The sequence below is a fragment of the Stegostoma tigrinum genome, chromosome 12 (genome assembly GCF_030684315.1).
Source record: "Stegostoma tigrinum isolate sSteTig4 chromosome 12, sSteTig4.hap1, whole genome shotgun sequence".
In the NCBI taxonomy this organism is placed as follows: domain Eukaryota; kingdom Metazoa; phylum Chordata; class Chondrichthyes; order Orectolobiformes; family Stegostomatidae; genus Stegostoma; species Stegostoma tigrinum.
In genome coordinates, this window is record NC_081365.1 from 43,930,895 (window position 1) to 43,953,540 (window position 22,646).

The 22,646-nt window shown below is 39.4% G+C and overlaps 1 protein-coding gene across 1 annotated transcript; it reads left to right on the forward strand.

Annotated features, from left to right (window-relative positions):
• Positions 1–426: 426 nt before the first annotated feature.
• Positions 427–8,695, forward strand: rpl8 (ribosomal protein L8). The gene is made up of 5 exons (XM_048541189.1): positions 427–572; positions 977–1,118; positions 4,814–5,032; positions 5,486–5,601; positions 8,476–8,695. Exons 1-5 carry the CDS (start codon positions 435–437, stop codon positions 8,632–8,634), a joined length of 774 nt encoding a protein of 257 aa, XP_048397146.1. The 5' UTR covers positions 427–434; the 3' UTR covers positions 8,635–8,695.
• Positions 8,696–22,646: the final 13,951 nt, after the last annotated feature.

Consider the following 22,646-nt stretch of genomic DNA (forward strand, 5'->3'; position numbering starts at 1 on the left):
GGACTACAGAATTTTGATGCCCGAGATGGTAAGTGACTGTCAGGTGTGTTTGGGGGTTCAGCTTAACATTGACGAGTAGTTGAACTAGGTTTTTATTCATCTAACTTTTCCTGGAGTAACCAACAGTAGAACTATATGAGTTTTCTGCCTCTGATAGATTCTTCTGGAGGGTCAGATGAATCATCAGAATCTTTAATTGTTTCCATGGAGTCTGGGATTCCATATGGTTCTCATTTGCACCTCTAATTTGTGCTGTTCCATCAGAATATCTGGGCCTTTTTTTTCTTATACCTGTAATTTTACATTTTACTGACTAATTAACTGAATGCAAAATTTCAGTAGTTCTGAAGTTTGTATACTATCCATGTTATTTTAACTTTTAGGATAGTTTTAGGACATATTTAGACTGGATTTTTGTATTTACAGGCTGCATAATGGGTCGTGTAATTAGAGGTCAGAGAAAGGGTGCAGGCTCTGTCTTCAAAGCTCATGTGAAACACAGGAAAGGTCCTGCAAAGTTGAGAGCTGTGGATTTTGCTGAACGTCATGGTTATATCAAGGGTATCGTGAAGGTAAGTTTTCATTTAAGAATGGAATTTTTTAAATATAGGAATTAAATAAATCACAGTAATACAGCACAGAAACAGACCCTTCAATCCAACTTGTCTACACTGATCAGATATCCTAAACGGAACTAGTCCCATTTCCCACCGTTTGACCCATATCTCTCTCAACTCCTCCTATTCGTGTACCCATCCTGGTGCCTTTTAAATGTTGTAGTTGTACCCACCTGTCCCCACTTCCTCTGGCACCTTCTTCCATACATGCATCGCCCTCCGTTTCCTTTTTAAATCTTTCCCTTCTCATGTTTAAGGATTAAACCATAAATTTTTCTCAAAAATCACAGCAGCTTAAATAGCTAAATTTATGACAGGACTGATTATAAAAGTAATTAGATTCCTGGTTTACTTTGCAGGATATAATTCATGACCCTGGTCGTGGTGCTCCTTTAGCAAAGGTGGTGTTCCGAGATCCTTACAGGTTCAAAAGGAGGACTGAGCTGTTCATTGCAGCAGAGGGTATTCACACCGGTCAGTTTATCTACTGTGGCAAGAAGGGTAAGATGTGTGAAATTATATAATTGGTTTTTTTGATATATATAAATATGAAATTTAGTGAATTTCTGTGGTCTTTTTAGGGATGGCAGCTGGTGCCTAGTGGGGTTCCACAGGGGTCAGTGTTGGGACCACAGCTATTCACGTTATACACTAGTGATCTGGGCAAAGGAATTGTTGCTCTGTTTGCAGATAACACAAGGTATGTGGAAGGACAGATAATGTTGCGAAGCAGGAAGGCTGCGGAAGGACTTGGGCATATAAGGCAAGTGGGCAAAGTGGTGCCAGATGGAATGCAGTTTGACAAAGTGAGGTTATAAATTTTAGCATGAAGAATAGAAGCAAAGACTATTTTCTAAATGGGGCAAGGCTTTTGGAAATCTAAGGTGCAAAGGGACCGAGCAGTCCTAGTTCAGGATTCTCGTCATGTTAACCTGCAGGTTCATTTGGCAGTAAGAAAGGCAAATGCAATGTTAGCATTCATTTCAAGATGGTTGGAATAGAGGCCAGATATATAGTCCCTCAGCAGTACAAGGCTCTGTGCAGACCGTGTTTGAAATATTGTGAGCAATTTTGGACCTCATCTAAGGAAAGATGTGTAGACGTTGGCAGGAGTCCAGTGTAGGTTTAGAATAATGATCTTGGGGATGAAGTACTTGTCATAGAAGGTTCATTCGAGGACTCTCTGGGTCTCTACTTGGAGTTTAGAAAGTTGAGGGGAGAATCTCAGAGGTGGACTGGGCAAGATGCTTCCACTCGGAGGAAGGACTCAGACCTGGGACGTAGACTCATGGTGAAAGGATGACCCTATAGAACTGAGATGGGGAGAAACTTCTTCAGCCAGGAAGTGATTTCTCTATGGAACTCGTTACTACAAGGGGCTTTGGAGGCGTAGACATTGAATGTATTTAAGACCGTTTCTTGATTACAAGGGGGATCAAGGGTTATGGGGAAGGGCAGGAGAATGGGGTTGAGAAGCAAATCAGCTATAATTGAATGGCAGAATAGACTTGCTTGGGTGAATCCTGATTTTGCTGTTATATTTTAAGGTCTTATTATGGTATTTGGTAAATAATTTAATCAAATAAACCAGTTAGGTTTTGTATTAACTCTGGTCTTATTTAGTTAGTTCCTGGAAAAGGTGACTATTGAAATAAAGTTATGACGGATCCAAGTTCCAAAACTGTGATAGAAGCTATTGTAAAACAGAGATTTTGGGATGATGATGTGATGGGGCAGCAACATACATTTCAGATCAGGAAGGCAAAGGAGGAATATGAGAGTTGTGGCAAATAAGGTAAACGATAATCCAAAACGATTCTACAAGTACGTTAAGAGCAAGAGAGCACCTACAGAGAGAATAGGGCTCCTTAAAAATCATAGGTCATGTTGAACCTCAGGAGATGGGAGAGACTAAATGAATATTTTCTCAGTTTTTAATGTGAGAAAGAAATGGAGGCTGGAGAACTCAGGGAAATATTCACAATTTGAAATTGGCTGACATTACATAAGAGGAACTGCTGGAGGTCTGAGAAAATTATAAAGTGGATAAATCTCCACGACCTGATCTTGTGTATGCCAAGATGTTGTGGAAAGTTAGGGGAGAAATTTTGGGGCCCCTTGCAGAAGTATTTGTACCATCTATAGCTATGGAAGAGGTGCCAGATGAGTGGAGAATGTCTGTCTGATGTTTTACCTTTGTTTAAAAAGGGACGTTTGGAGAAGTCTGAACCAAGCCTGTGAGTGTTACTTAAACAGTGGGTACATTGTTGGAGGTGACCCTGAAAGATAGCTGTCCGCATTGGGAAAGACCAGGAAAAGTTACGGATAGCATGGTTTTGTGAGGGGGGAAATTGTCTCTCACCAACTTGATTTTTTCGACAAAGTAACCAAGAAGATTCAGAGCAGTATAATAGACGTTGTTTATTGGGACTTAAGTAGAGCCTTTGACAAAGTTTTGATTGGTAGACCAATTAGTAAAAGATCACACTGGTTTCAGGCTGAGCTTGCCAGTTGGATACAAAATTGTCTTCACGGCAAGAGATAGAGAATGATGGTGGAAGATTATTTTTCAGACTGGACACCTGAGACTGGTGGTGTTCAACGGCTTAGTGTTGGATTCACTTTTGTTGATCATTTTATCTAAATGATCTTGATGAAACTGGCATAGTTAGTAAGTTTGTGGATGACACCAAAATTGGTGGTGTAGTGCCCACTGAAGAAGGTTATCCAAGATTATAAAGAAATCTTCATTCATTTGGGCTAAGGAGTGGTAGGTAGAGTTTCATTTGGATAAATATGAGATAATACATTTTAGGTAAAACAAGCAGGGACGGACTTAGTTGAAAGTGGAGCCTTGCTTAGTGATGTGGAACAGGGACTCTTGGGTTCAGGTACATAATTCTTTTGAAATTTGCAACATGTGTATATAGGATGGTTCAGGAGGTGTTTAGCATGCTTGCCTTCCTTGCTAGGACCTTTTTGGATTTAGGAGTTGGGATATTATGTTGAGGTTGTACCGGATGTTGCTGAGACCTGTTCTGGAGTAATGTGTCCAGTTCTGGTCACCCAGTTATAGGAAGGATGTTATGAAGTCAGAGAACATTCAAAAGACACTTGGCACGATGTTGCTGGGACTGGATGCTTTCATTTATAAGGAGAGGCTGGGACTTTTTTTTACATTGGAACTTAGAAGAGTTTGTGAGGTGACTTTTATAGGAGTTTATAAAATAATAGGGGGTATAGGTAAGATGAATGGCAGGTGTCTTTGCCTTAGGGTGGCAGATTTCAAAACAAGGGGACCTAGTTTTAAGGTGAGAGGAGGAAGATTTAAAGACATGAGCAGCTTTCTTTTTACAGGGTGTGGCTCGTGTGGAATGAACTTCCAGAGGAAGTGGTGGATGCGGGTATAGATACGATATTTAAAAGACATTTTAGATAAGTACATGAATAAGCACTGTTTGGAGGGATATGGGCCAAGCGCAGGCAGGAAGGATTAGTTTTGTTTCGGTTTACGGTCAGCATGGTTGGATTGTAGGGTCTGTTTCTGTGCTGTATGACTGTACGACTCTAAATCAGTCTTCAGGCATGATGCTTGAATTTTTTGTCATCCCTATCTTGAGTATAATTCCAACTGAAATAATGCCTCCGTCCTTTTACCATTCTTCAATCCGTTACTATTTCAAAAGTGATGCTGTAGTCCATTGGTGCTATCTAGACTGCCTCATGTAGTTCTGAAGGTGCTTTTAAAAAAGGCTGGAAAGTTTTTTGGACAGTTGGAAAGATGAATGAGATTTCTACAAATAAACACTTGGGTGCTCTCTTTCCTCTGTCTCTTTGGGGCCATGGAGTCTACTTTTCAGTTGCCATAAAAACCTGGTGTGCCTGTCCCAGTGTTGTTGAACAGATGCTCTCCTGTCTACTTCTATCCTTGTTGTCAATTTTTTTTCTTTATCTGTACTTGCACCCCGCTTCCCAGTCTCATCTCCTTCATACTTGTGGCTTTTTATATGAATGCATGTTTAATCTGGCTTCAGCAAGCCGGGAAGTGTGGGAACACCATTATATGCTTTTCCCTGATGCCCCTGCTTCTGTAACTGTTTCCTAATTAATGTAACTGAGCAACATACATTGGAAAAATATTTGACAATCATACCAAAACCGTTCACTCAAACTTGCAAACTTTTCCTTGCTTGCAGCTCAGTTGAACATTGGAAATGTCCTTCCTGTGGGTACTATGCCAGAAGGCACCATAGTGTGTTGCCTGGAAGAGAAGCCAGGTGACCGTGGCAAACTTGCCCGTGCCTCTGGTAATTACGCTACAGTCATTTCCCACAATCTTGAGACTAAGAAAAGTCGGGTCAAGTTGCCATCCGGTTCTAAGAAAGTTATTTCCTCTGCGAATAGAGCTATTGTTGGTAAGATTTACTTATTTTGACAATTTTTACAAAGTCTTCAAAAAAATTCAGTTGACTGTTATGCAAAAATAATTCAACTCCTTTGCAGTTTATTACTGTTAACTTGAACTACATACAAAACTAAGTAAAGGGAAGCACATAGTTTAGACCTAAAATGTATTGTGTAAATATTTACACAAGTAAGAGTTAGTTCAAAATTGTTTAAACAGTGCTTTATCATTTATTAAAGCTTGTGCATGTTATAGTTAGTTGTTTGTCTAATTTAATTAAAAAAGTAATACAATGTTTCAGTATCTTGGTATTTAGTTATGTAACAGTTGGCACAATAAAAGTAATTGAATTTGGCAATACAATATTGAAACAGTTGGATTTGTAACATAAGAATATTGGTTTACTGAAGCTGATTACAGTATAATTCTTTTGGTGCTAGTTAAATATTTACTTTGGTTGCAGGTGTTGTTGCTGGTGGTGGTCGTATTGATAAGCCCATACTGAAGGCGGGTCGGGCATATCACAAATACAAGGCTAAGAGAAACTGCTGGCCGCGTGTTCGTGGTGTGGCTATGAATGTAAGTGATAGTTCATCTCCTGCTCTCCTTGTGTCATTCTTGGTAAGCTGCAGACCACATAAATTCTGATGCTGGCACCGATGGAACCTGACACCGCCCCCTTGGATGCTGTTCTGTTTCCCATTCAATTGTTCCCACTCATCCTAAAAACACCCTCAACCTCAAAATTCTTGGAAATTCCTGCTACCAGTGTCTCCAGGCAATCTTTCTCTTAGGGGAAAGATCACAGATCACATCCATTTATCCTGGTGCTCAGGATTCAAATAACTCTATTCTGATGAAGAGTCATTGGACTCAAAATGTTAACTCAGCATTATTCCCACAGATACTGCTAGACCTGCTGAGTTCATCCATCAATTCTGTTTTTATTTCAGATTTCCAGGGTTGGCGGTTCTTTGTTTTACTTGAATATCTCTTAGGTTTCTTATCCTCTCAAATACGGTCTTAATCCACATCTCAAATCAGCATTTGCTATGACTGTATTGTTCCTTGTCCATTTGATTTTTCTAGTCTGATTTGGTCAGTAACATCATCTTCACTCCCTTGATCAAAATTACAATGTCATCACTTTGTTCCCTCCAGCACATCATCAGTGGTTCTCTTGCCACAGTGCGGCCTCTGAAGCTTACAACAAGCTGTTTGTGGTTGCCTGACATTGCTCATTTACATTCTGTTCCATTGTAACAGCATCAGACATTGTCAAGTTTGACAAGAATGCCCATTCTTTGACAATCTCACATTAAAAATGACTGTTAGCAGCACCACCCTGCCAAAACCTCTGCCATTTTCCAAATTTGAACTGTTGTACTTCCATACCCTTTGCTCTACTTATAGCAGCTGTGCCTTTTATGAGCTCTGCAGTCCCTTAAAACTTGCACTTCTCTATTCTTTTCAGCAAATTCAGAATTATCATTAAAAGCCTGCAATTTGTACCAAGATTTTAACCATTCTTTATCCTTTTTGACTTGATGTCAGATGTGGTTTGATCATGCTGCATTGAAGTGCCTTCAGACATTTTTCTATGTTTAGGGTCTATATGAATGCAAATTTGTGTTAGTAACATGCTGATCTAAGGTAGTTTTGGATGATAAATTCTAAAAAATTTTCCTTCATTTCACAATGTGTCCATTCACACACTAGCTGCTGCTCAAGACTTGACATGGTATGACATCTATTTCCACTTTCCCTAGTGCAGTCTAATTTTAAAAGTCCATGTATGCAAGCTTAAAGTAGTTTACCATTTATGACCACATCTGACTGGACTATGTAAATCATTGGCATAATTTGCTCTCATCAGCCAAAGTTGCTTACTATACCTGCATTTAGTTTGTAGCATTATGTTATCTTAAACCCATTCCCCTTTCATCATAAGTTCAAAAAAATTTATAAAATACCGTCTGTAAGATTGCCTCCCTTCTTCCCCTAGCTTGTCAAGTCAAACTTCCTCTAAGGTTCCAGCACAGCCCAAAGTAGTTTTTAATGTTTTTAAGCAACTGGTAAACTTGTTGCAGGTGCACTATTTAGAGTCTTCCAAATTCCCTTTGATTCAAGGTCAGAAATCACACAACACCAGATTATCGTCCAGAGACAGTAGGAACTGCCGATGCTGGAGAATCTGAGATAACACGGTGTGAAGCTGGATGAACGCAGCAGACCAAGCAGCATCAGAGGAGCAGGAAAGTTTGACGTTTCGGGTCAGGACCCTTCTTCAGAAAAGGCTGTTTGGCCTGCAGTGTTCATCCAGCTTCACACCATGTTAAACCAGATTATAGTCCAGCAGGTTTATTTAAAAAAAAGCTTTCAAATAAACCTGTTGGACTCTCACCTGGTGTATGATTTCTGATCTTGTCCACACATCGTGCCTTCGGTTCATGAAGTGTTTCTTTTCGCTTGCATAAAAAAAGTGAATCTCACTATTTAATAAACATGATAAAGGGAAATCAGAGAATCAACTGATAACATCTGAGGAAATGTAGGTCCTACAACTGACAATTTGCTTACTGAACAATTTCTAACTAATTGGAAAATGTTATATATATACAGACTTCCTGAAGATGTTTAGTGAAATATGTCCTAAGAGCCTTTAGCTAAAATTTACAGGATTGAGGGCTAATTATTGACCTGGATAGATACATTTTGACTGAGTGGCAGGAACCAAAGTAGGAATAATAGACAAACATTCTAATTGGCACGATGTGATCAGTGATGTCTTACAAGAGTTGGTGTTAGATCCTCAACCTTTCATTATTATTAATAACAAAGCTGATGATACCCTTTTCCAATTTTGATGACACAAAGAATGCCAGTATTGTAGGCAGTGTGGAAAAAGCATTAAATTAGCGACAGCATTGATGGATTGTGAATCTGTGGCACTTACCTTCAATGAACTGTAAGAGAGGTCTCTGATGTGGTGGCTAAAAAGAATAGAACAGGGTGTTTCTAAAGAATGAAAATAGGCACAATGAAACTGGAGGGGAGGGAAGTACAGAATATAAGGATGTAAAGCTGCCATACTTCCAGAGGATGATAGGGCTGCTCTTGCATTAGAGTCACAACTCGTATTACTTCAACCTGAGGATCACCACACCCATGGCAAGGGGAGGGTGAGTGTGTGTGTGAGAGAGAGACACCCCCCCTTCATGGTTAACGCAGCTGCTGTGAACCCAGTTCTAGACTCTTTCTCTCCTCTTCCCCCACCCCCCCCGCAAGGAACAGCCTGCGCCTATCCTATTTTGTCCGAAGGATCAGGACTGCTGGACATGGGGAATTCAAGCATCAAATGGGCCGATTTATTTCCATATTGATTTTTATATAATGGGCTTTACAGGAATTGTGGCATATGGAATTTGTTAAAACAAATATTTTCTTTCTCAGCCTGTAGAACATCCTTTTGGTGGTGGTAACCATCAGCACATCGGGAAGCCATCAACCATCAGAAGAGATGCTCCAGCTGGTCGCAAGGTTGGTCTCATTGCTGCTCGTCGTACCGGTAGACTGCGTGGTACCAAGACTGTCCAGGAAAAGGAGAGCTAGTTTCTTCTTGTATTTACATAAGTTTGGCACAATAAAAATTACTTTCTAAAAAAAAACTTAATTTGTGGCTGTTACTCTTAATCTCTGGTAAATGTTGGGCAGTTTGCAGCTTCCCAGCAAAGAACTAGACAGGTGGACGGTAAACTTAGAATAGGGTGTAGTGACTGGCAAAACTGGAACACTATTTTTGAGAGATTATTAAAAATAGCATGCTGATTCACTACTTTAAACCCTCAAGTTAAATTTGGTTATATGCAGTGGAGTAATTAGGGATTTGTACCACCATTTGCAAAGACACTATGTAATTTTACTCTCGAAAATAATTAGGATTATACTTCACCCTTCACAGCTGGTGAAAAGTGAGAAATAGTGTGGAAACCCTTGGTTAATTCTGCAGTGAACCATTTTATAGTATGATAATAGTAATTGACAGAAATGGATCTCAAATTTGTTGCGCATATGAGATAGTAAGTTACAGTAAACTCTTCAAGTACATCACTTTGTAAAAATTTGTCTTTGCAGTTGTATTTTATTCTCCATTTTTTCCTTTTCTGGTTGTGGCCTTATTCTCAGCCCAGACAGCAGACACAGTTGCAAGCCAAGGGCTCCCCCAAATAATTCCATCAAATCTATGGGAACCTGGCACATCAGTACAAATCATAAAGCTGAAATATTTGCAAGAATCTTCAACCAGAAATACTGAGTGAATGACCCATCTTGGCCTCCACTGGAGGCCCCCCCCAGGATCTCAGATGTCAGGCTTTAGCTGATTCAATTTAATTCACATCAAAAAATGATTGGAGGCACTGGATACTGCTAAGGCTGTGAAGCCTGACATCATCCTAGCATTAGGATTAAAGATGGATACTCCAGAACTTGCCACACCCCTAACTAAGCTGTTTCAGTGTAGTTGCACTTGCATCTACCTGACAATTTGGATAATAGCATAGGTACATCTTGTAGACAAGAAGCAGGAAAAATCCAATCCAATTAACACCTACTACTATTCTCGGTCATCAGTAATACTATCACTTAGCACCTGCACACTGACACAGTTTAGGTTTCACCAGGGCTGATCAACCTATGACCTTATTACAAAACACACATGGACAAAAATTCCAGAGGTGAGTGCCTTCAAATCACTGCTTCATTTTAAGTGTGCCATCAATAGCACCGCTGTTGTTTATGGGGATTCACAGCATATTTAACATGGGTGGATGGGAGTGTTCAGAAGACTGAAGGTAGAACGTTCCTCCAGTGGTAGGGATGGCTAATCCAGAGATTTGAAAGAATGCTCAAGTGAATGTTCAAATGCACTACACTAGCTGGGGAAAATAAATGTAGCTAACTGGCAGTGATTCAGGAAATAAAAAGCAAATCCTGGTAACAGCAATCACAAAAGTACCAAACTGTTGTAAAACCCACCTGGCTCACTAAGGAAATTGGTCATTCTTCCCAATCTGACCTGTATGCAAATCCAGACCATCAAAAAAATTGTCACAGATGAGTCAACATTTAAAAAAAAGGGACAGACCCCTTAGCATGAGGACAGGAAACAACAAAAAGATTAGTCAGGCCTGGAAAAACACAACATTGACAAAATGTAGTCAGCAATTGATAATTTCTGTATGACCAAATGACTTTTGTACTTGCGATTTGGCTGGTGCTGACAAGACTAACATTTATTATTCATCCCTTACAGCCTTTGAGAAGGTTGTGATGATGTATGGTATTTTGCAGTTGATGAGTGTGAGGGAGGGAGTGCCTATATTTTTGAAGCAATGAAAACATAGATCTAAATCAAGGTGGTGAATAACTTGGAAAACCTATTGTTGGTGGCAGCCCTATTCAACTTCTGCCTCAGTCCCAGCTGGCATAGTTTCCAGGTTTAGAAACTGCTGTCGAAAGGAGTCATGGTGAATTGCTGCAGTGTATTTTCATTCCTTCCATCAACAATTCACAGTGCATACTAGAGACAAGATTGGGAGTATGTGTTTTCAACCCTTGATCCAAATTCAGTTCCCTAATTACTGACTGACTACATCCCTCTCCTTAGAAGCAGTGAGATTAAAGTGGTGTGTTCACAATTTTGGTGTCACATTTGACGCAGATGAATTTTCAACCTCATTTCACATCACCACTGAAGACTATTTTTGTCATTTCCAGTATATTGCCAGACTTCATCCATGTGTCAGTGCAACTGTTACTGCAATCCTCATTCATGTGAAATTCCCTGACATGATTATTTCACTGCACCACATTCTACTCCTCGTAAACTTGAGGTCATCTAAAACACTGCAGTTCATGCTTTACTTTGCACTAGATACCATTCACTTATTGATCTTGTACTGACTGAGCAACAGTGGCACCCAGTCAAGTAGAATTTTGATTTTAAAGTTGCCATCCTTCAATTCCCTCTGTGGCCTTGCCCCATACATCTCTGTAATGGCCAGTACTGATAGTTGCTTAGTTTGAACAAATTTAATATTAAATTATCACAGACAACACTACCACTCTATTGTGTTTTCTTTAATACTCCCCCAACTTTTGACATCTCCTGTCATGGTTTTGTTATATTTTAATTTTTCATGCTGTTGTGAAACAACCTCATTCATTTTATGATGCTCAAGACATTGTATAAATGTAAGTTGATGTGATTCCCATTTTGCTACAATTTACAAGGTGGAACAATCGTCAGCACTGCTGCCTCACAGCGCTAGGGATTCGGTTTCAAGTGACTGTATAGTGCACAGTTTCCCAACATCTGCATGGATTTGCTCTCACAGAGCATAGATGTGAATGTTAGGTGGATCAGCAATAACTAAATTGCCCATACTGTCCATGGATGTACAGATCAGTTGGATTAGACATGGTAAATGCAGGATTAGTATACAGGAGGTACAGTTTAAGAGCTGGTGCAGACTTATGCAGAGTAGGGATTTATAAATTAATCCACCTGATATAGTTCATCTCCCTGAATCAGATCCAACAATGCTTCCATCCTTATTCAACTTGTGTTTATAAATTCCCCGGTTATGCATTCCTCTATATCTTTTTCACAGTGCTGTTTGGTGCAGTGTTAGTGTTCTCTGTCCGCGTCAGAAGTTCCAGATTCAAACTTTACTCCAACTTACAATTCCTTACAAGACATAGTAATATTACAGTCAGGAAAGATTTCTGCTTAGCCTCTATCATTTATATCCATAGCTCTAAAAGTGTATGTTGACCACAGTAACCACTTTTTTTTCCATTACCACAACAGTAGCGAATATTTAATTATACACAGTAAGACAACAGGACTTCACTTTCAAAGATGTCGAGCTGATCTTCCTCTCAGCATGGTTATAAATAGATGCATCTGCACTAGGTAGATTGTTGAGGGTCAGGTCAACTAAGTTGTACCCCCACTTACTGGTTCACACATCATCTACAGAAAGCCCCATTGACCAGCTATTTCCCCCAGGACTGACCACCAGTTCATGAGGCAGCAATAAAGGACTTTACCAAATCTAGATGTTGTCCAGGTCTTGCTGCACTTGGACACAGGCTGGTTTAGTGTGAGGAGTCATGAATGGTAAACATTGTGCAATCATCGCCATTTATGAACTTACAATGGATGTAAAATTATTGAAGCAGTTTAAACTGGTTGTGCACCCTGCAGCTAAGATACTTTGACCTCCAAAAACTATAGCAATTACAATTGAGAGCAGACTAATCTAGCATTGATTTGCTGGGTTGGATCCATCCTGTTTTTTTGAACAAGGAAAACATAGGTAACTTTTCACATTACTGGGTAACTGTAATGAAACAGCTTGGCTAGGGCTGCAGTTAGATCTGGAGCATATCTTCAAGACCATTACTGGAATATTGTCAGAGCTCGTAGCTTTTTAAAGTAATAAGTTTCTTGATATCACAGAATGTATTGAGTTGTTAAAGTATCTCATCTGTGGTGTTGGGGACCTCAGGAGGAGTCTGCTTCTGCTGTTTGGATTCATGTAGTCTGTGTTGTAGCTTCACAAGGTTGACACCTAATTTTTAGGTTCACCTGTTCACGCTTATGATACGCTCTCTGCAATCTTCTGCAGGGTTCATCTGCTGGCTTGATGATAAAATGGTAGATTTGGCTGATTGCCCACTTCACGAATACTCAGGTTTGAGTTGCTAGATGTGTATGGTTTGTTCCATTTAAAACAATGGTAGTTCCACACAACATGATGCTTCATAAGGATTGTGTGGTGGTCACATATGCCAATACATCTTTGACAGGTAAGTTTAAATTAGCCAAATAGGCCGTTCCATCTTGTTGGTTCCCTCACAAACTGTCAGAGAGCCAATCTAGTAGTAATGCCCTTTCAACCAGCTCAATTAATAGTGCTACTGCCATGCCACTAGATGGTAGACATTGACGTTCCAACTCAAAATACACACTGCTCTTGACATCCTCAATCCTTCCTTCAAATTTGTTCATCACAGGCCAGTACACATCAGCACCTCAGGGAGGGGTGGTAGTTGGTAGCCAGGATCTTAGCTGGCCTATATTTGATACGATGACAGGTGACTTTATAGGGTCACAAATCAAACTCCTTCTCAACTGTATAGTACAGCAGCAATCTGATGGAACTATCCTGCCAGTAGGAACAGACATACCCAGAGCTGGGAATCGTGGTATACAGAGCATTGTCTGTAAAGGATGATTCAGTGAGCATGACGATGTTGCAGTTACTATGCAGCAGTTCTGCCAATTTTTGGCACAAGCCCCAAATAGGGGTTAGGAAGGCTTTGCAGGCTTGACAGATCTGTTTCCTATTGTGATGTTTAACACAGTATCAAATTTTTAAACACAGCCTGATTCCTTTGTTTAGACTTCATAGGAGTATAATACAACTGAGTGGTTTACTATGGCATTTCAAAGGCCTCTTAAGAATCATTAGGCTTACTATGGGTTTGGAGGTACAGGTGAGTATAACAATGAGGATGGCAAGTGTCACTCCCTAAAAAGATGTAAAAACCTGTCTGGTTCATTAATAACAATCTACAATGCTTAATGGCATCCATTAAGCAATCTTTTAATTTCAGCACATATAGGATTTAAACCCATGTAAATTACTGGGCTGGTGACACTACCAACACCCCATTACATCATGCTCAGTTAACAACACTAAAGTGAGACAATATCCTGAATTCAGTAAGGATTTTTGCAAGATAAGATTGAACAAATTAACAATAGAATTACAGGTCAAGAATTCTTCATCTGAAGACTATGGGACAAGCTTTTCCAGTTGAAGGATATTTTTGGTTACATACACTTTCAGGTTAGTGAAGGTTCGGTGGGGGGGGGGGGAAATAAAAAATTGCCTGAATAGACCTGAACAGATCTGCAGACACACTAAGTTCAGGCCTTGGTGGGGTGGAGAGGAGAAGGAAAAAGAACTTTGCTTTTAGGAGATAGGAACTGCCGATGCTGGAGTCTGATGTAGCAAGGTGTAGAGCTGGATGAAAACAGCAGGCTAGGCAGCATCAGAGCAGCAGGAAAGCTGACGTTTAGGACCCATTTGGGCTAAGCAAACATTCCCTCCCACTCCCTTTAAAAGGGTCCAAACTCACATGTCTGCAAGTCCATTCGGTTCCACTTTCTTGCACGTGAAGAGATGACTGCAGGACAAAAAGGTTTGACAAAACATTTGCATATATGATTTGGAATTGAACATACAAGATATGGTAAGTTTGCAGAGGGCACCAAAATTGGAGGTGCAGTGGAGAGCAAAGGAAGTTACCTCAGAATACAACAGGATCTTGATCAGACAGGTCAATGGGCCAAGGAGTGGGAGATGGAGTTTAATTTAGATAAAGTGAGGTGCTGCATTTTGGAAAGGTATAACAGGGCAAAACCTATAGAGTTCACAGTAAGGTCCTGAAGAGCTGCTGAACAGAGACTTTGGGGTACAGGTTCATAGTTCCTTTAAGGTGGTGTCTCAGGTAGACAGGATAGTGAAGGTGGCATTTGGCATGCTTTCCTTTAATGGTCAGTATATTGGGTAGAGGTGTACGATGCTGCTGTACAGACCACTTTTAGAATACTGTGTCCAATTCTGATCTCCCCGCTATAGGATGTTGTGAAACTTCAAAGGGTTCAGAACAAATTTACAAGGATGTTGCCAGGGTTTGAGCTATAGGGAGATGCTAAATAGGCTGGGGCTACTTACCCTGGAACGTCAGAAGCTGAGGGGTGACATGATAGAAATTTATGAAATCATGGAGGGCCATGGATTGGGTAAATAGGGGAGGTCTTTTCCATACACTGGGGGAGTCCAAAACCATACAGCCTAAGCTCAAGGTGAGAGGGGAAAGATTTAAAAAGGGAACTAAGGGACAACTTATTCACAGACATTGGTGCATGTATGGAATGAGCTGCCAGAGGAAATGGTGGAGGCTGGTACAACTACATTTAAAAGGCATCTGGATGCATACATGAATAGGAAAGATTTAAGGAGGATATGGGCCAAATGCCGGCAAATGAGACTAGATTTATTTCGGAAATCTGGTCAGCGTGGAGAAGTTGGACCAAAGGGTCTGTTTCTGTGCTGTACATGTGATTCTAAACCATGTTTCTTACTTTTTAGTAGAACTGAAAAGAAGTGCCATCTAGGAAATGGAGTGAAGCTGTAAGAGATAAAGATAAAGAGATTAATTTGTAATTTGCCTATAAAGTATGCTGATGGAATGTCTAGGTGCCACAAGTACAAGCTGGTAAAATTTAAACTTGAGGGGTAGGCCTTGTAGACAGCAATCAACATCTTAAAGGACTTCCGGCAGAATGGGGGCAATAAAAATTAAAAGAAAATGAATGCAAACAACTACAGGAAGAGACAACCTAAATCTAAAATAACCCATATGATTGTACAATAAAAAGCTTTAGTAAATGAAAAAGTTACAAAAGGTTGGAAAAACAGGTAGTAGTGTACAAACAAGAAGAGTTCAAGACATAGCAAAGTTAGAACATTTACTATTACATTATGAAGGCTGATCAGAAGCAATGTGAGTTACTTGAAAATGGATGTTTATGAAAGTGAAAATGTCAGGTTGCATTGCTATTTACAGTCTAAGATGATGTCAAACGTCAGGCCAGAAGAGTATTAGCATAAAAGGGAGGCAACAGCCCAGTGTTATTACAACTAGACTACTAATCCAGAGATCCAGTAATGTCTGCATATCCTGTTTGAATCCCATCGTTGCAGTTGTTGGAATTTGAATTCAATAATAAAAAAAACTAATGCTGTCTAATGGTGACCATGAAGCTGTTCTCAATCGTCAGAAAAGCCTAACGGAGGTTGACTCTTATCTATCACGTGGATAGTGACCTAGCCAGCAACACCCATGTTCTGTGAACAAATTAGAATAAAATACTGAAGCTGTCCATGTCCAAATACAGAAACACCTGGAAAATATCCAGGTTTGGGATGACAAGTAACATTTGCATCAAACAATTGCCAGACAATAACTAATGACAGAATCTAACCATTACCTCATGTCATCCAATAGCATTACCATCACCAAAGATTTCACTACTCCAACAGCCTGGAGTCATCACTGGTGAGAAATTAAACAGGACTAGTGTTATAAATAGTACAGTGACAAGAGCAGCTCTGGGGCTAGAAATCTTAAAGCAAGTAACTCACCTACTGACTCCCTAAAAACTTACGCACAACCTACAAAGGCACAAGTCAGGACTGTGATCAAAAACTTCCCATTTGCCAACAACTCCAGAAGTTTGACACCAACCAGGACAAAGCAGGCCATTTGTTTGGCACCACCATCCACTGATGGTCAGTGGCAGCGGTGTGTACCATCTACAAAGTGCAATGCAGAAATTTACCGAGACTCCTCAGTACTTTCTAAATCCACAAAAAACATCTAGAAGAACAAGGATATCAGATATATCGGAGCACAACTACCTCCACCCCCCAAAGCCACTCCTCATGCTGATTTGGAAATAGATCAATTCTTCACTGCCATATTGAAATCGCCTCCCTAATGGCATGGTCCACACCAAACAGACTGTAGCATTTAAGGCAGCAATTCACCATCACTTTCTCAAATAGGGATGCATAAAAAATTGCTCCATTTTATCTATTCATATTTTATACATCCTTAAAAGGCCAGGTTTAAATATGATTTCACTGTTGTATGAGTTGTACAGTTCAGTTATAATGAAGCAAATGGAGTTGTGACTATCAACCAACTATATTAAAAATTGTTTGACCTCACTACCAGGCGATTCCTCATACTCTTCCCTGAAAGAGGGTGCCAACCTCCAATTTGCTGGTACATCCCATCTCAACTGATGGAACTGTTGGCCAAGTGAGATTCCAGAAAGAACTTAGCTTGGCATTTTAATTTGTTTGGTTAATCAATATAGTTACTCTATTAGCAGAGAAACAAAAAAGTCTGCTTCTGAGCTCTGAAATCAAAACAAAACAAACACTGAAATGCGTTCACCCGCAGACTCCAAAAGCCTCTTGTCCATTAACATTCCAGGGAATGGACCATGTCCATAGTTTGTCATCTGGTACATTTAGCTCATTGTTCAGAAATGACTGACCTCTTGAAACTAAACCTTCACTGAAGAAAACCACATCCTGTGTCTTTTTAAAGCAGTCCAAAGCCCCAAAGTAAGATTTTACAAATCTTTTGTCACACCCTCCTATCTAGGTAAGATTGGGAAATTATCGCAATAACGCAACTTAAAAATACCTGTAGGAATAAAGTCTGTTCTCTTCCCTACACTGTGCATGCCATATTAAAAAGCTGCACCACTCTCTATGAAGCCCTGTGCAATCATTCCAAACAGTTCCACTCTCTCAAAGTTTCTTTAGGCCACAGATGACAATCTTTTGTGCAATCATTTAAATTCAGTCTCTTTCACAGTATTGAGAGAAGAATATTTATGTTCCTTCATAACATTATTTGTTACTTTCAATTCTTTAAAAGTTTTCATTTTCTGCAAAACCAAACATTTCACATTTTCTGTCAATTATTGGCATTCTTAAAGATTATATGCCCTTGAACTGGATGAGAGTTTGCTCGCTGAGCTGGAAAGTTAGTTTTCAGACATTTCGATACCATTCTAGGTAACATCCTCAGTGAGCATCCAATGAAGCGCTGGTGTTATGTCCCGCTTTCTATTTCTCTGTTTAGGTTTCCTTGGGTTGGTGATGTCATTTCCTGTGGTGACGAAACATCTGAAAACTAACCTTCCAGCTCAGCGAGCAATCTCACATCCAGAACCTCAACCTGTGCTACAAATCTTCTCAAAACTTGCTATGCCCTTGAACCTCAAATTCAATTGTCCTTGGTTTTCACCTCTTGCATCCTACATTTCTATTCACCAATTCTGAACTCCCTGTAAGATTACAGCTCTTGAACAATGCCAAGTCAGATAATAACAACAACCTGTCAGTCTTTACACTGAAAGATTCTTTTAACATTTCATTAATACTAAAGAATATGGGGGGAGGAATTAAGTATCATCACAATGAATGTATTAGACAAAATAACAGGGTTAAAGCAGATAAGTCCTTTGGCCCCGATGGCTTGCATCCTAGGATCCGAAAAGAGACAGATACAACGATAGCAGATGCCGTCATTGTAAGTTTCCAAAAGTCCTTGAATTCTGGAGAAGTACTGGAGGATTGGAAAGCTGCGGAAGACACCCCTATTCAAACAGGGAGAGGCAAGAAGCAGGTTACCATAGGTCAATTAAGTTTAACATCTACTGTTGGAAAAGTATTGGAATCAATTATTAAGGAAATTACAACAGAATATTTGGAAAATTATAACCTAATCAAGCAGAGTGAGCATGGTTTCGTGAAAAGGGAAATTATGTCTGATTGATTTAGAGATTTGTGTGGAAGTCTCAAACAGAGTGGTGTGGGCGCGTGTGTGTGTAGTTGTGGTGGGGTGGGTGGGGAGACAGGGACTGGTTGATGCATTGTATTTGGACTTTCAGAAGACATTCAACAAAGTACCTTACAAAAGGTTAAGTCAACAGATTAAAGTTCATGACGTTGGAGGGAGTACATTGGCATTGACAGAAAATTGGCTCATGGGCAAGAAACGGCAAATGGGGTTAAGGGGTTATCATGTTGGCAACCCATGGCCAGTGGGGTTCCACAGGGACCAGAACTGGGACAGTAATTATTTACAATATATATTAATGACTTGGAAGAAGGAAGTGAATGTACTATCATCGAATTTGCAGATGACAAGAATAGATGGAAAAGCAGGCTGCAAGAGGGATACACTTTATAGAGAAATATTGATAAATTAGTGGGCAAAAGATTGACAAATGGAATATAGTGGGGAAAATGTTAAGTTGTTCATTTTGAAGGGGGGGAAACCAAAAATACAGAATATTGTTTAAGTGGAGAAAAACTGCAGAAAACTGCAACAAAAGGACTTGGGGTACTTGTGTACTGAAATGAGACAATATTCCTTCAGCCAGAGAGGCTTGTGGAATTCATTGCCACGGAGTGCAGTGGAGGCCGGGACGTTGGATGCCTTCAAGGCAGAGATTGACAAATTCTTGATCTCAGAAGGAATCAAGGGCTACAGGGAGAGTGCAGGGAAGTGGAGTGGAAATGCCCATCAGCCATGATTTAAATGGCGGAGTGGACTCGATGGGCCGAATGGCCTTACTTCCACTCCTATGTCTTCAAACATATCGTACACAGGTGCAACAGGTAATCAGGAAGGCTAACAGCCCTTATTTCAAGGGGTTAGAGTGTAAGAATGGAAAGATTTACTGCAAACTTTGCAAGATGCTGGTGAGATCACATTTTGAGTATGTGTGCACTTTGGGTCCCCTTATTTAGGGAAAGGTATCACCGAAGGCAATTCCGAGAAGATTCATTCACATGATCACTGCTATGAACTGACTGTCTCATGAGCAAAGGCTAAAGATGTTGGGACTCAAAAATTAAAGAAACAGCAAAATACTGTGAATACTAGAAATGTTGAATAAAAACAACGATGTTGGAAATGTTCAGCAGGTCAAACAGAATTTTTGGACAAAAACAAAATTAAAATGACCTTTTGTCAATAGGCAAAAACTCAAATATATGAATTGAGCAGAAGGAGGAGGGACCTGAAACAGCCAAAGATGTGTGACAGGGTAGAGGGCAGGCCAGAGTAAGATTTTATTTTGCAAAATTCAAACAAATGGTAATGGTATTGTAAAGGTACAAAGGTGGTGTCCAGATGAGATATGAATCAACATAATTAGCCTTTCTGTATGTTTTTCATGTGAAAGAACAGAAGAGGCCAGCAAAAAGGAATAGAGGCAGAGGCTATGGTCTAAAATTGGTTTACTCAACATTGAGTGCAGAGGGCTGACAGTGCCAAAGTGAAATATGTGATGCTATTCCTTGATCTTTAACTGAGCTTGTGCCCTTGTGTTCCAATTTTTTTCTCTCAACAGATGCTGCCCAGCCTGCTTAATTTCTCCAGCACGCTTCATATTCAGGAAAAACACTGCAATGTTTCTGGATTTTAAGACCAGCTCTAAAATATTTAGTTTTAATTTTAAACGAAGATCAGAACCACAGGCTCTCTAAATGAATGCACAGAAAATTATTGATGGCAAGATTTATATGTATTGTGGTTATCAATCAGCAAACTTCACCTGCCTTCCAAGAGAATTCTGTTCCATGGAACCAATTGTCCATCACACAGAAACATTATCATGTCCATGAGCAAATTTCTGTCAATGTCACTGGATGGCAATCAAGAAAAATATGGCTGTTTTGTCCCCTTGCCAAGCCAGCAGTGTTGAGGTAAACTGTATATTTTGTTATTACAACTATACAATTGGCTTGATAAATAAATTCACCTTAGAGTATGCTTTCAAGTCATAAAACTAAATTCTGTACTTTGCTGAGCTGAGTTAGGGAGGACATCAATAAGGCAATTACCCTAGGATCTGAATAAAGGGAACTGATGAAATCTGTGCGCTGTCTCAGATCTTCTTCTGGCAACCTATGTTGAAATGTAAGTTAATTTTTTTAAAATTCCTCACGGGATGTGAGCATTGCTGGCTTGACAGCTTTTATTGCCCATTCCTAGTGAATAATAGACAAAGACAATGGTTCAGATGCACTTCAAAGTAAAACAACCCACCAATAAAAGCATTCAGAGTCACAAAGAATAGTCACAGTGAACTAAGTGTCAAGAGTTGAACAACATAGAAAAATAGAAGGAGAAAAGAGTAATTCGTTCAATTCAAATTAAACCAAATTCTTGACATTCACACTGATCACCAATTGGAGACATAAATAGAGGTTACAATCTTCAAATTATTTATCCTGCCACCATACAGCTAATCTTAGACCATCTAAAGAATCCTACAAAGGATGTATTTGTTGATTTCCAATACTACAATTTTGTGGGCACATGCTTACAAATAGTAGGAATTAGTTAAATAATTTACAACACTACATAAATACCTACATGTTGGGATTGTTGCCCTTAGGAAATCCCACAGTTCATTACAAATTATTTCTTCAGGCTTACTGACCCTTCATGAATTCAACACATTAACCAATGAAATGACAGACAAAATGTTCACTGTGTCAATATTTCAATTTCTTTATTGTTGCTAGGGGAAGTTTAGTTGTAAGTATACCTCTGTGCACAAAAAAATACCAGGTGAAAGGTCACAGTGTGACTGTAGTTTCAGAATTCAACGCCATGTTATGAGCAAAACAAAAGCCAGCAAACTTGGCATGGAACTCTGCACAGTCATTTTTTTAAATTTTTTTTTAAATAAGAACACAGGATAAAATGATCCTTTTAATTCATGTTCTTTTTGAATTCAGCAAAATAATTTCTATAAAATAAAACTGCAAAATATTTAAATATAATAGGGTGGGTTGAGTCTGTTTTGCAGGGGTATTTGGTTTGAGACAAATTCCAAAAAAATACACATTCAAGTTACCAATTTTTTTCCTTTTTAAATACAGTATTTACTGATTATTTCCTCAAAATCCATAAACAAAAGTCTAGTTTTGGAATTGAGAATCCTGCAAGAATCATGACTAACCAGCAGTTTTTCTTAAAATTACAACCCTGCTTATGTCTGAATTAGTCTGACAGGATGGACAAGGAGCTAAGACAATTTCTTGCTTTCAAGTAGAATTGTGAATGCAACACACTAGCAAATCTGCACTTCCCAGTGGCAGTCATGTACATCTCGACTTCTACTTCACTGAGCTGCAGTAGGAGGGAAGTTTAGAAGTTAATCTAAGTAAGCTCTACCAAGGAAATAAAACAAGCACACCAAGTACTGTCTATTATGCTCCAGGCATCCTGGCATAGCAACTGTTGCATATATTTTTCTTCCTTTAAATTCCTATAAATCCAAAACTAATAATCCTTTATCCCACCCATAGACTGCCAAATATTAGATCTGAATATATGTGCAATTGAAAGCCACTTATACTCACATTTTTCTCCAATTGAACCATCAAGGTGTAACAAAAAAAACTGAGCAGAGCATTTGCTGCTCAGGGATTTAAAAACTGCTGTCATTAGAATCATCTTTTCTCATTGGCTACACTAATTTGATGTGAAGCCATGCTAAATGTTACAGCATAACTAGAGCTTCAAAATGATTCAACTAATATCAGAATGAAAAAAGGCAATGAAAAAAAAAGTTCCAGATCAACATTACATCACCATTGTCCCACATCAACCAAATGCTAAAAAGTCACCATCAAATAACTCAAAGTAAAAGCAACTCTGGTGGCATGAGTTAACCTTTTTTGTCTGGTTGAAATGGCCATGTATTTTGAAAATAATCTGATTTGCACCGCCGTTAGGCAGATAACTCTCAATGCTGAGCACAGCTGATAAAGCAAAGATTAGATTTTCTGTGTTTTTGTAGGTCTGCAACACTCCTCAAGCAAATCAACATTGTTGAGGATTTAACAGTCAAACATTAATATACTATATACACC